The sequence below is a fragment of the Pangasianodon hypophthalmus genome, chromosome 7 (assembly GCF_027358585.1).
Source record: "Pangasianodon hypophthalmus isolate fPanHyp1 chromosome 7, fPanHyp1.pri, whole genome shotgun sequence".
Classification (NCBI taxonomy): Eukaryota; Metazoa; Chordata; class Actinopteri; order Siluriformes; family Pangasiidae; genus Pangasianodon; species Pangasianodon hypophthalmus.
Window position 1 is genome coordinate 23739073 of NC_069716.1, and position 13943 is coordinate 23753015.

Sequence of the window (13943 nt, forward strand, 5' to 3'; positions counted from 1 at the left end):
TATATAGACACTATATGGCCAAAAGTTTGTGGACACCTGATGCATCGCTATGTGGTCCTTCCCCAAACTGATGCCACAAAGTTGGAAACACACAATAGTCTAGAATGTCTTTGTATGAGGTAGCATTAAGATTTCCCTTCACTGGAACTGTAGAGCCAAACCCAACCATGTTCCAGCATGACAATGCCCCTGTGTTCATAGTGAGATCCATGAAGATATACTGATATACTTTGCCAGGGCTGGAGTGGAAGAACTCGTGTGTCCTGCACAGAGTCTTTACCTCAACCCCAAGGGCACAAATCCCCACAGCCATGCTCCAAAATCTAGCAGAAAGCCTTCCCAGAAGAGTGGAGGTTATTATAAAAGCATAGGGGGAATAAATCTGGAATGGCATGTTCAAAAAGCACATATGGGTGTGATGGTCAGATGTCCACAAACGTTTATATATATATATTGCACTATTTGTAATTTATGTTTTTGGGTTATGTCCTGATTAAATCATGTCAGAGGTTGCTGGGAGGATTCGCAGAGTAAGAATTTCATTGTACTGTGTAGACTGTTTCCTGTACATATGACAATAAACTCTGGAATCTTGAATCTTAATAAGTAAACTAACCTTTGAACTGTAGGCTAAATGTGCTATAAACTACTAGATATAGAATAAATGGAAGTGACTTATTATAAATAAAACCAGGTATGTTCTATCCACAAAGTGTTTGTAGGAGGCTGAAAATGTGTAAGGGTAGATAGCCAACATTTCTGAATGAAGCTGTTCTGAAGGGGATGAATCAAATGCGCCAAAACGCGAACCGTTCATAAGAGTCGAATCAGTAAAGTGATTCATAATGAAGGTCGCTTGGAGATTGCATATATTCAAAATCCGACTTCCATGCTAACTCATAGTCATAAGAAACATGTTTTTTGGTCATATGTTTCTACATGAAATACTCCACTTTATTATTATGCAGTTCACATTTCCTACATTTCTATTACCAATTAATCCGTTCACAAAATCCCAAAAGAAAGATATAATAATAATTTCATGTCATTCATAGAAACGTAAAGGACACTATACACTGTGGATTATTGTTTTATGACCCTTTCGGGGTTCATCAGTAGACATTTATATTTTTGTAATTATTGAAATTGGGATTGGACCAATTCAAGTGACCAATCAATTAGGCTCAGTACTAAAGTAAATAAATAATAACTATATAACAACTTCAACAGTGGTTAATAGTGATTTCTACCACGGATCCTATGTTTCATGTACCCCCACTTTAAGAGACCACAGCTGTGCAGTGTTGCTCAGGACACACTATTATGATGTGAACAGCGCCCCCATGTGGACAAATCACATACACGCAGGTAATGAGCCTGCTAATGTGTAGGTCCCATGCTCTGTACAGCATGACCATCAACAGACTGGTATTCCTCCTACTAAAATACATTAATCTCATCACGAGGTCAGATATCTAATTTCTCATGATTTGCCTCAACAGAATGAACTAGAATGAACTTTTTAATATATAGTAAGGTGGCTCAGAGTGACCACAATTAGGTAGAATGTAATGTAACAACAAATATTATTTTGTTCCCAGAAACTGTTCATGCTTGAGAAGGTGCAAACATTATATTTTAAAGTATTTTTATTCTTTTTTTTGTACTTGTTTTTTAACATGTCGCAACTGGATTAACTAGCAAATAAAAACAATACAATGCAGGAGAAAAAGGAAGCATTTCATCTGTTTGCGTCATTTATTGCAGTCAATGGGTACAAGATTAAAGTGTTGTCATGTGTTATGAAAAGTGTTCAACAAAGATGTAAAAATGGCTTCTGACTGCACTGCTTCATTGCTTCTATTTTTTCAGCCACAACTACAAACTTGATTCCAGATCAGTTAAACCATTAAATACCTAACAAGAGTACAAAACATCACATGAATCATGTCATCATCACAGACTGTATGCACAGTTCAACCAGTTAACTTCAATTACTTCAATTCTTGATGATTTTGTTAATGTTCAAACTGTCTGATATAATGGATGTTGGCCAGGCGCTATTGGTAGTATGGTCTATATCGGGCCTGTTCTGGGTGGTGTGGTCCAGGCATCTGGCCCTGTGGAGGCCCCTGCATGCGAGGAGGGTGAGGGACACGTGGTGCAGGCCACAAGCCTGGGCTCAGGGCTCCCGGCTGGTTGAAGGGCGGACTCAGGGTGCCCTGGTCCTGGGGCAGAGAGTTAGGGTTAAAGTGATGAGGTGGTGGGGCACTAACAGGTGGGGCGCCATGCTGAGGGAGAGCAGCGGACAGTGGGTGGTTCAGGAACGGGGGCATCTGGTTTATGATATGTCCGGGTGGGGGGGTGATGGGAGGTGGTGCAGTGGACATTGGAGGCGCCTGGTTGTAGACCATGTGAGGAGCCCCTGCGGCCTGCATGGGGTGGCTGAGTGGGGGTGGTGGTGGAGGTGGAGGCCCATAATGTTGCTGCTGAGGTGGTGGCATGATATGGTGAGGGTGGGACACCACAGCCTGGCCTGGGTGGTGATGAGGGGGCAGACCTGGGGGAGTCTGCGGGAGGGGTTCACGTGGAGAGGGAATGGAGTTGCCCGAGTCATCCTGGATGGGCACAGTGATGAGGTTGCTGTGTTTGCGCGTGGTCACAGTGGCTATGCGGAATGTCTCCGGTGGCAGGGCTCGGGACGAGGGCCCTAGGTCAGAGGGAGAGGGCGATGCAGGGGGTGGCTGGCCATAGGGGTCGTGACCCTGCAGAGGCGGTGGGATCATGGGATGGGACTTGGGCAGGTGAGGGGGCGGGGGCAGGCGGAAACGGTCTGGTGGGTCTGATGTCAAGGTCGGAGTCGGAGCTGGGGTTGGGTGAGTAGGCTCGGCCCGTGAGGCTCCCGGTTTGCCTGCTCTCATGTGCCGGTGGTTGATATGGGCCTGTAGGTCCCGCTGAGAGAGGTAGGTGCGCTTGCAACCCTGCACAATGCTGCACATGTAGAGGGATCCGCGTTGGCACTGCTCGATGCGCTGGACTGGCTCAGTGCAGCTATACAGGGACAAACTGAACTTATAATTTAGTATAGGAAGTGGAAGCAGCACACAATCATGCAGTTCATAAAGCTTACACTTAACCTTACTCATATTTTGCAATATTTTAACACAAAGCTCCCTAATCAGCAATATAAAAGCATATAGGCATAAACCCAACAGGAGAAAATATATGATCATATTAGCAATGTTTGGCAAAGACATGAAGATCAATGAAAGAAACAATTATATAATTACATTTTAATTTATTATGACATTTTTAATCGTCTGCGATATTGATGAGATAAAAATGAATTAATCAGTCGGGTAGTAGTGTCACCACAAACAGTGAAGCTATTAGCTTCACTAGGAATGAGGTGCTAACTTTCTTATAGTGAGTGCATTTTCTCACATAGCTATGATTTATACATTTGAGGGAATATAGGCCTTATAATGCACAATGTAAAAGAAAATATTAATGTTAAAATACAAATGGGTTGAACAATCATCATAAATAATCTTGATTTAAATATTGAGGTAAATATCTGTGATTATTATTTCAGGCATCACCATGAAGCCCTAGACATAAGGACTCCTCCAACACACAAACTGTCAACAAGGCAGCAAGCTTGTTTAGAAAACTAAACAGTGGATTTAGCTTGGAATTTGTGAATAAACTTACCCTGGACAGGTCTTATCACTTTTCTTCTCATAGAGAACTGCACAGTCATAGCAGAACACGTGTTTACAGGGAATCTGTTTAAAGATTACAGAGAAAACACATTGCAAAAACATTTAAATGTCACGGTTGTAAGACCTGCATAATATCAGTTTGCAATCATACCCTATAAGTCAGTGCCGCCTCTGATTTGTGGTAATGGGGCTGGATTAACATTATTAAAAATACAAATAAAAAATGATTATTTGCTTATTTATTTGAGACAATTCTTTGATTGAGGTAATGCGGATCAGTGATATGATCAGGAATTGTATGGAAAATCATACATTTAATGAAGTTTAATGAAGCTGGAACATTGTGCCATTCATAAGAACAAATGCTAAATAAAGGTCTTGATAACGTAAATTAAGAAATAACTCGGCAAAGAGAAATTAATAAAATTATTATGCATATATTAATTTGATGTGAAATTACAATTCAGGCAACAATGAGAGGAAATGCAACTAATGTGTTGTCTGAGATGAGTCAGGACATTTAATTATAATAGTAGGAATATCTATAAATATCCAATCAACCATCCAATCAACCCCCAAGATCTTTCTTACCATTCGTCCATATATCTTTATGGGCAGGCCACATTTGTCACAGAAGTGCACTGGAGTGTCATCTTTCTCTCCAACCAGGTTGAGCTGCAAAAATGAAACAGATCCTTAAACCTTAACATCGGATACTTTTCAATCTAAAAGTAATAACCAGGAAGGTCTTGTACATTTTTGTCCTACCTGAGAAGTCTGGCTAAAGCAGTTACCTTAAAGTCCCAGAATAATGGATGGGGGAATCTCCGCTGTTTCCCAAAAGCATCTCCAGCCTTGCACTCAAACCTCTCTTCCTGCTTACAGGTAAATGTTTCTAAAAACAGATGAGTTTGATACGGAGACTTAACACATCATCTGTTAAAATGGAAAAGCTTTGTTCTCCATTTAACATGTGCCATTTAGGGATAATTATTGCTTTCATTTAAACCATATTGTGACAAATACTTATATAATAACAGACATTCTTTAACAACAAAATGAATCCTTCCAACAACCAAGTCAGGGTTTTATTCATGTGTATTCATTCTTATGCATGAATAATGCTCACCTTCATCACTTTGTCCATTGGAGGGCAGTCTGGCAGTGGGCCGCTGGGGCCGGGCAGGAGGCTTGCTTCTGACAGTCTGTTTGGACAGTAACTTGATGGGGATCCGACGGCGAACGTCAGGCCCTCCAAGAGCCCCTGAACCATCAGTTCCTTGAAGGTCATTGTCTACTACACACAAGCATACACACTTCAACATCAGGCAAGTATTCCACAAAGCAAGCTATCTCGATAAGCGTGGCTAATTTCCGTCAATTTCTGGTCCATAAAGGGGGTTAATATGACCTCCGACTCAGTAGCTATCTCAACACAAGCTTTTGGACTACCCAGTCTCAGGCTAATGTTGATGCTTAGCTTAGCCTGATCAGTTGTATTGGACAAGCCACATAACATTATGATTCCACAGGGATAAAACGACCATAGCTATTGGAAACAAGTACGTTCTGACATGGCACTTTTTAACAAATTGCTGCTAACCTATCACATTATTTTATTACAGTACTGTTTAGCCTAACCAGCTTTAACATTAGGATATTTTTTTTAAACATAAAGGAGGCTACATATAAGTTCATAAGTCAGTTTTAAACTGGATATGGATAGCATACTTAACTCAATATAGGTGAACTAAATTAGCCACAATGAACCAGTGTAAATAACTTTACCTCAGAAAAATGTGGTTTGTAAAAACAGTGATCTAGAGGGACAGTCATGTCACGATAACCATGTTGTGCCTGTTTGTTTAAGATTCGGTGGATGAGAGAGTGTGTATAGTGTGTAAAGTGTTTAGGCTACTCAGTCCCAGACAGTTTTGGGCTGTTTTTGTTTGTTTGTTTGTTTGCTTTTAAATCCCAGGTAGCTTCTAAACCTTTATTAATACTCAGAATTATGTCTTTTAGAGTTTAATAAACATGTTCTGCTTGACAGGGGAGACAGACATTGCTCTGTCTTTGTGGTCTTTAACTGTAAATGTAACAACATTAGGACGTCCAACAGCAAGAACCAACAAAGCCAATACATAAACAATCAGAAAGTAAACATATGCTGCTGAAAGCCATTAAAACCCAACAATTCAGTGAATGATACAGTACAATTCAAGTTAGGCTTACATCTAAGGTAATAAATTCAAATGGATGTATTCTGTATGCTTGTGAATTTTTTAAGTAATGTGCATGTGTGTAATTTGGAGTCCACAAAGTCCACATTTGTTTTTTGTTTTTTTTTTTTAAATCCAACAGGTTGTCATGAGTCTGTGGAAAGCCTCAACCTTCTGATCAGTACCTGATTAATATATAGTATACTTATTTGTATGAATTAATCTATAACTCCTTCAATGAACCCGGGTGTTATTTTCGTTTTATAAACATTGTAAATGTACAGTTTAAACCCATTAAATACCCATTATGTTTGATACGTGATTCAATAAAAAATAAAATGATGTTGATGTTGAGGAAGGGAAGAAGATGCAAGCCCAGTTATTCACATTTCTATTCCTTCCTGTCCAGCTACAACCAAACACACCAGTCGTGAAAACACACATCATCTCATCCATTATCAGTAATTCCAGCTGTCTGGGAAATTTCACATCCTTTTCTGAATCCTTTGTCGTCAACAACAACAACATCAACATTGCATTTACATTAGCTCGCTAAGCAGTTAGCTGGAGCTCTGAGCGCGCCGCTCTGCTAAACGAGCTGAAAACATCAGACATATAAAGTACCAAATCAAAACAAAACCCTACCATCTTCAGAGCGCCTCTATCAGTAAATACTGGCACATTTAAAAAGTGGATATTAAAAACATTTCACACACATAACTGATTAAATACAGCTGGTTTAATCGGGCTGCTTGATGCTCACCATTTTGGTCCATGTCTCGCGCTCTGCATTCTGGGACGCCCACTGGTCGCTCAGAGTGGGCGGGGCTTCCGTTCTGACTTTACATCAGATCATCATTGCGCAAAGATTACGCATAATGTTTTAACGTTTGTTTCTTGCTTCCTCTTCTTCTTCTTCTTCTTCTTCTCCTCCTTATTAATCTTTTTAAAAACTTTAAATTAAAAAAAATTATTATTTGGTTTTTGTTATTAAATGCAATCGTATATTAAATGTAATCCTATAATAAGTTATGCACCAATTGCCTTTTCCCATTATGCATAAATAAATGAAACCTTTTGACTGAAAGGTTGAAAAATTACAATTTAATTAAACCTAATGGCACTGGATATGATACCACTAAGATAAGCTGATATTTCATGATCTAATATGTGAGAAAGTGATCTGAAGAGAGGTCAAACAAACATAACTCCATTTACTTGACTACACATGGTGTTCATTTGATACTATGGTTTTATAACACACAAGACACATACATTCTTTTTAAACATGATCATATATTAACTGCAACACACACATTATCAGAAGTGTTAAACCTAAACAATGCCTAGTAAATCTGGGAAGATTTTTTTGCCAGTGAAAAAAGATTACATTTATTACTGTTATTGCATATCCCTGACTTCACAAAACCTATTTCATTTCTTTCTTTTATACTTATATTAATATTATTTATATATTATTATAGTACAAAATGCTACATAAATTCTAACACACTCTTTAATTTATATTCTCTTTTACTCCAGTAAAAGGCCAGTGTAGTGCAGTCATTGCCAGACTTTTTTCATGTCAGGGTGTCATGAGACCACAGTTATTTTCCTTTCTTTTTTCTAAACAGTAGAGGGCACTCTTAAGAGGCCAAAAGGCTGCATACTTCAATACAATGCATTCTTCAATACTTTCCAAATCTTAATTATTTCTGAATGTGAATTTGCAGGGGATGCTGACTGAGAATCATGAAACAAATACAGTTTCTCTTTCCTACTACTAAGGTCTTACACTATGTTAGCAAATACTGACAATGATATTCATATTTAAATAAGTTAACTATACCTGCCTATGAAAAATGTCTCTCACAACAGATGTTTTGATTTTACCAGCTGTCAAATAAGACTTAGAGCTAGCTGTATGATATATAATAACTGTATTAACCTTGGATTTATCACCTGCATTTACAATATAGGAACAACAGAGTCCCAAATTGAAAAATGCTTAGAAAAAAATAGACTATTTGAAAGGAGAAGTTTCTGCATAATTTACTGACTGTAATTACTGTTTAATCCTACTTTCTCATGACAATGCGGATGTGAATTATAAAGCAACTAAAAACTTCGCTGAAAGTTCAACAGTTTATTCAGATGTATTCCGATCCAAACTGACTCAAAATCTCTCAATCAGCCTTTCAAATAAGAATATTAATCTTTTTCTATCCTCCCTGTGTGTGGGGTCTGTGTCAACGTGTTCTGTGCTGTTTCTGCCAAGAATCATAGCCATGAATCGGTCTTTATCTCGTTCTAGTGCTGCCCTGTCCCTCTCCAGCGCAGCTCTGTCTTTTTCTATCCTGGCTCGCTCCTGTTCCAGCGACGCTCTGTCCCGGTCTAAAGCGGCCCTGTCTTTCTCCAACTGCACTCGGTCTCTCTGAAGCACAGCGTTCACTCTCTCCGTCAGATCCCTCTCTTTCTCAAGGACTACTCTCTCTCTGTCCACCTCAGCGTGCTCTTTCTCCAGCAACAGCTTTTCCTTCTTCAGGCTGTCCAGGTTGGTTGCAATTTCTGAGAGGGTATCATTTTCTATGTCTTTCCCATGTCTTTGTTTATTCTCCATGACTGAGCCACAGTCTGATGCAGATTCTCCAGCTCCTAGCATCATTCCACTTCCTCCTTGAACCTCAATCACTGAGTTCGCTAGAAGTTCATAAATGTCACCTCCCACCTGCACCTGGCACAGCTTCTTGCAGGGCTGCGGTGGACATGCGATTTCATCACTGCATTCTGATGAGGTCTTAGGGAGAACACTGCTCCCTCTTGAGCCCTCCACAGCCTCATCCATCAGACAGAACCATCGCCATGTGTTTGAATTAACTGTTTCTATGTCATTTCCTAGATTTTTTATTTCCTTGACACAAAGAAAAAAAAAAAAAAAAACAGAAAATACATGACAAATGGCAATTAATGAATGATAGTGCACAACAGCAAGAAAAAAATATCCCAAACCTCCATTTTTGGAAAAAGGAAAACATTTCTATGAGATCATATCAGAGAAGCATATCTACCGAAAATTTTAAATGACACTGCACAAAGGAATGTTACAGGTTTGCCTTGCTCCTGCTAAAACTGGTTGGATTTCACCTGTAAATGTACTAGGCTTCTGACAACATATGTTTTTATATATATATATATATATATATATATATATATATATATATATATATATATATATATATATATATATATATACATATATATATATACATATAAAATTTTATTATGTTACATTATATGTTTTGATGATTTCACTGCATTTCAAAGTATTTTCTGGCTCTTACAAGCATAGAAATGGAAGTTATCCACTTATTGTGATGTATTACAAACAGAGAGACTTTGGTTTTGTGGTAATGATGGGAAGACCAAAGCAATAAACCAGTGGAGAGAAAGACAGTTCGCCTTCCACAATTCCACTAGCTTCCACTGTATTCTTTTTGCTTGTGTTCATGCTTCACACTTGTGTTCACGCTTACAAAAGCATAAATACAAAACCATTTCCTAACTGCACAATGTGGATTAAAGTGATTGGCTCGGATGGCATATCACACATCACAAATTCAAGCAGACATTATCGGGAGCCCATAAACCGCTCAGATTGGATTATTATACATCTCATACACACAACAGCGACATCGCAGCGACATCACAAGCATCAACAATTTTCTATCGATTGCGCCCCGACCAGTAAAAGCTTTTGAGAGCTTGCCAGTCAGGCAAATATCACACACTGTACACACCTCCTCTGCTTCTGGACATAAATAGCAGATTACCCAATAATGAGTAAAAATCAATAAAAGCGTCTTGATCAATTCCAAAAGCAGTTTCTATTACTTGAAGGACTCATGACAGTATTTCTTTTTTTCTTTTAAAGAATGCAACAAATAATATTCAATATTCGATATTCAGTACCTTGTGTTTTGTTTTTAAATTATCCCATTTCTTTTTAGCTTGCCTGGCTGTCCACTTAACATCCAGTTTTGCCTGATTCTCACGTATAAATGCTCTGGAAAACAAAAATTACATGTCAACATTTTCACTTTGCTGTGTCTGCAGGTCTGTGTTCAGTTATAAGGGGGCATCTGAATGAGCCTAAATGATATTAACTAAGCAATGAGATAAATTAAGTATTTCAAAAGGTGACTATATTTCATTGGATGAAACACTGGCATAGATTAATATTATCATACTTGAAAATGAAGTGGTACTGTTTAAACATGGGACTGTTGTGTGAAAGATGCACAATGTGACAAAAGCTAAGTAAGGCAAATCCCTAAAGATTAATGTCATAAGCTACAAAATGTACAAGGGACATGTTTTGACAACAATGAAACGCTTACTCCCAACCATTTCTGGCTGATGACCTCTTCCCAGAAAATAAATAGTTATGCTCCGTGCGCCATTTTATTAGCCGTTCAGTATCTTCATCCGTCCCTAAGACAAACAGCAATGTATTATAGTCACACTCTTAGGAAATGTTTGTTTAAATTATGCATTATATATACATTAGAAAACACATGTCCTGTCAGCTCCAAAGGTGCACAATGAAAGGTTAAAAATAAGTGCACACTTTCACAATTCTGTCTTGTGTGTGCAGTCAAAGCAACTAATAACAATCACCTGAGCTAAACCCAGTTCACACAAGTGATCCTTATACTACTAAACACTCAGCTTGGGGTATCTGGAGTGTCATGGTTCCAACACATGCCCAAAAATACTCTTTTTCATCAGTTATTTTTCATCAGTCATTTTTAAACCCTAATACAATGACGCTGGTGACGTCCCTTCTCAATAAAAATAAGTACTTATAATTGTGTGGGAATGGGATCCTAACGCATGACCATGACCTAATAAGGCATGGGAATGAGATAATTCAGTCACGGCCATCACTCAGTAACATGAGGATACCAGAGAAATACTGTAAGTGTGATCATAACTTAATAGGGTGTGATCAGTGTGTTGTGCCGACAAGAAGGGGATCATTCTGTATGTACCAATGGCTACACAAAGGATAAGCTTTTCTGCAAAAATGGAGAATGATTTATTTAATTTTTATTTTCATCTTGGAATGAATTGTTCTAATATACTGTATTAGCGTCTCTCTGCCTTACATTAGGCCTACTAAGTTGTTGCCATTACTAAATGATCTTGTTCCCTTGTGTTCCTAAGTCATGGCCACTCATTATTTTTTTTGTTAAGAAGGGATGATATGAGTTGGGCCAAACACTTAAGTCGTAACTACTTGAAGACTAATAGAGGAGGTGGTTTAATAACTGCCCCTGACTCTTTCTTCACTGATATTTAAGATTCATCTTATTGCCCTAATGGATTATTAAATCGCAGGTAACTCTGGACTCTGAACTGTCAGTAAGGTTACAAGTCTTTGTATAACCTGTATGATCACTTTAACTGGGTTTATTCTGAAACGAGCTAACTAAGCACATGTCATCAGTTACTACAAGCCAGGAGGACCAAGACATGCTGTTATATTATCATATTATACAATGTACTTTACTGCACGCAGGCATGATGAGTCTTGTTGCTCCAACTGGAATTACTGGCTAACAGACAGTTAGCATTAACCAGGGACAGTAACGTTAAATACTCACATTTGGCGTCGGAGACAAATGTCCCAACTGATTCCACCATGCTTTCAAAATGTCTCAAATATTTTAAAAAAAGAAAAAACAGAGAAATAAAGTTCTTCGGCTCACTAGCTGTGGTTACTGAACGACAGCAGGTTATTGTTTTGACCGGAAGTCTGTGCGTCACTTCCGTCCCCAACGAGCGGGAGCGCACAGCAACATTGGTAAATAACAAGAAAAGCCTAAAACTGTTAACAATTTGTGACATTATTATGAATACCACTTTTTTTCTTTTATAAATGTTGATGTAGTTATGCAGATTTGAATTAGTTTTACATAATTTCTGTCATCCGTGTTATTTTTTCTACTATTTCTAACTTTTTTTTTTAACTTTATATTTGTTGCATTAAAAGAGAAAGAAAATTGAGGCAGATGACATGCAATGTTAATTTCCTTTCTTTTGTCTTTCATTTTTATTTTACTATTAGACATCCTCTATGTCTGAAACCACGTTTACCACATGTAGTGAAACACTCATTAAATTCTACAGTGCACCTGATTTGACCTTGAATTAGGAAAGGGTTCTGTACTCCCTATTCGTTAAAGTGGATTATTGGTGTTCTGCACTTTCTAATCCAAGGGTTCTCAAATAACCAGGGTCTGCTTTACATGTAAAAATGATTCCACCCATGCTCTCAATAAAGATTTATTTTATGAACATAATCCAAATGTTCAAATCCTAAGAGCATTATTTAAATATATTCAACAATCCATCCAGCCATTTTCTTTACTGCTTATCCTACACAGGGTTGCGGGGGAGCCTGGAGCCTATCCCAGGGAACTCGGGGCACAAGGCGGGGAACACCCTGGACAGGGTGCCAACCCATTGCAGGGCACATTCGCACACACATTCACACACTACGGCCAATTTGGAAAATGCCAGTCAACCTACAACCCATGCCTTAGGACTGGAGGAGGAAACCGGAGTACCCAGAGGAAGCCCCCGAAGCACGGGGAGAACCTGCAAGCTCCGCGCGCACAGGGCGGAGATGGGATTCGAACCCCCAACAAGCGAGGCAAATGCGCTAACCACTAAGCCACCATGCTCCCATATTTACTAATATTTTGGCTATTAATTGAAACCAATAAATAGCTTTTTATTCCCACACGTCCCACAATGACACTATTGATTTCTCAATAGTGCATTCAACACCATCCAACCTGTCCTGCTAAGTGAGAAGATGGTATAATGCATGTTGACACCTCCATGATCTGCTGGGTCACAGACTACCTCTGAGACAGACCTCAGTTCATATGGCTGGGGAGCTGCCTGCCTGAGCAGCTACTGAGCAGCACTGGAGCACCACAGGGAACTGTGCTATCCCCCTTCCCCTTCACCCTGTACACCACAGACTTCCAGTACAAGTCAGACCTCTGTCACCTCCAGAAATTCTCACACGACTCTGCAGTGTTTGGGTGCATCAGGGCTGGAGAGGAAGAAGAGTACAGGAACCTGGTAGACAAAATTATTCAGTGGTGTGGAAAGAACCATCTACTCCTCAGTGTGGCCAAGACCAAGGAGATGATGGTCGACTTCAGGAGGCAGAGCACCACAACAAGAACAAAAAACATCATGGGACAGGATGTTGACCTAGTTGACACCTACAGATATCTTGGTGTCCAAAACGACAACAGGCTGGACTGGAAGGTCAACACAGAGGCTGTGTACAGCAAAATGCTGGAGATCTTCTAGCAGTCAACATCTGATTAAGAAGGCTAGCTCTGTCCTGGGATGCTCCCTGGAAAGTTTTGATCCCCTTCATGATTCATTGGTCAAACAGCAGAGCACCTTTAGTAAAAGACTCTTTCAGCTCCGCTCTTGCAAGGACCAGTACAGAAGGTCTTTTTTACAAACAGCGATCACCCTGTACAACAGTTATCACTGTGCCAGGACATTATTGTGCATCGGACATCTGTTTGCATTTTTGCACTTTTGCACTTGGTGACATTCTGTTTACTGCATTGCTGCTAACTCACTATACATATGCACTATACAACTTATTGTGGATGCCCTGCTGATAATATCTACTTTTCTGCATATCTGTTGTTCCTACTTGCACTGTCACATTTACTCTTAGGACTGGTGTTTACAGTTATATTTACTTTATTATTTTTTTGAATATGTTTTACTGAATATGTTTATTTTATTACTCTTGATTATTTAGTACAAACACTATTCTTTTGCTGCTGGTGTAATGTGTGAATTATTTATATCTATCTATCTATCTATCTATCTATCTATCTATCTATCGGCCTACTTGTTATTCAAGTGTCAAACCAGTCATAATTTATTAACT

The 13943-nt window shown here is 39.0% G+C and overlaps 2 protein-coding genes and 1 long non-coding RNA gene across 5 annotated transcripts; 1 reads left to right on the plus strand and 2 right to left on the minus strand.

Annotated features, from left to right (window-relative positions):
• Positions 1-1735: 1735 nt before the first annotated feature.
• Positions 1736-7934, minus strand: LOC113529214 (E3 ubiquitin-protein ligase Hakai). 3 transcript variants are annotated; one of them, XM_026918261.3, is made up of 6 exons: positions 6708-7934; positions 4855-5019; positions 4520-4620; positions 4317-4400; positions 3715-3788; positions 1736-3066 (listed from the first exon to the last, which is right to left on the minus strand). In XM_026918261.3, exons 1-6 carry the CDS (start codon positions 6718-6720, stop codon positions 2061-2063), a joined length of 1443 nt encoding a protein of 480 aa, XP_026774062.3. In that variant the 5' UTR covers positions 6721-7934; the 3' UTR covers positions 1736-2060. The 3 variants fall into 3 exon arrangements, with proteins under 3 accessions (XP_026774062.3, XP_026774063.3, XP_026774061.3); XM_026918262.3 differs by having other exon boundaries at positions 1736-3051; positions 4855-5022; XM_026918260.3 differs by having other exon boundaries at positions 4855-5022.
• A 141-nt stretch (positions 7935-8075) lies between these two features.
• LOC113529216 (uncharacterized) lies at positions 8076-11787 on the minus strand. Its single transcript, XM_026918263.3, has 4 exons — positions 11611-11787; positions 10342-10435; positions 9914-10007; positions 8076-8855 (listed from the first exon to the last, which is right to left on the minus strand). Exons 1-4 carry the CDS (start codon positions 11648-11650, stop codon positions 8121-8123), a joined length of 963 nt encoding a protein of 320 aa, XP_026774064.1. The 5' UTR covers positions 11651-11787; the 3' UTR covers positions 8076-8120.
• On the plus strand, positions 11736-13831 carry LOC128318565 (uncharacterized). Its single transcript, XR_008301958.1, has 2 exons — positions 11736-11810; positions 12394-13831. It is a non-coding gene; the product is annotated as an uncharacterized LOC128318565 (long non-coding RNA).
• Positions 13832-13943: the final 112 nt, after the last annotated feature.

What these genes read in the sequence shown, in the direction of transcription:
- LOC113529214 (XM_026918260.3), bottom strand. An exon ending in CATTATTCTGGGACTTTAAG is followed by an intron (nt 4,401 to 4,519) that starts GTAACTGCTTTA and finishes TCATTTTTGCAG; the next exon opens with CTCAACCTGGTTGGAGAGAA. An exon ending in TAAAGATATATGGACGAATG is followed by an intron (nt 3,789 to 4,316) that starts GTAAGAAAGATC and finishes ATCTTTAAACAG; the next exon opens with ATTCCCTGTAAACACGTGTT.
- LOC113529216 (XM_026918263.3), bottom strand. Translation starts at nt 11,650, where the DNA reads ATGGTGGAATCAGTTGGGACATTTGTCTCCGACGCCAAAT. An exon ending in ATTTGTCTCCGACGCCAAAT is followed by an intron (nt 10,436 to 11,610) that starts GTGAGTATTTAA and finishes TGTTTGTCTTAG; the next exon opens with GGACGGATGAAGATACTGAA. An exon ending in TCAGCCAGAAATGGTTGGGA is followed by an intron (nt 10,008 to 10,341) that starts GTAAGCGTTTCA and finishes TTTGTTTTCCAG; the next exon opens with AGCATTTATACGTGAGAATC.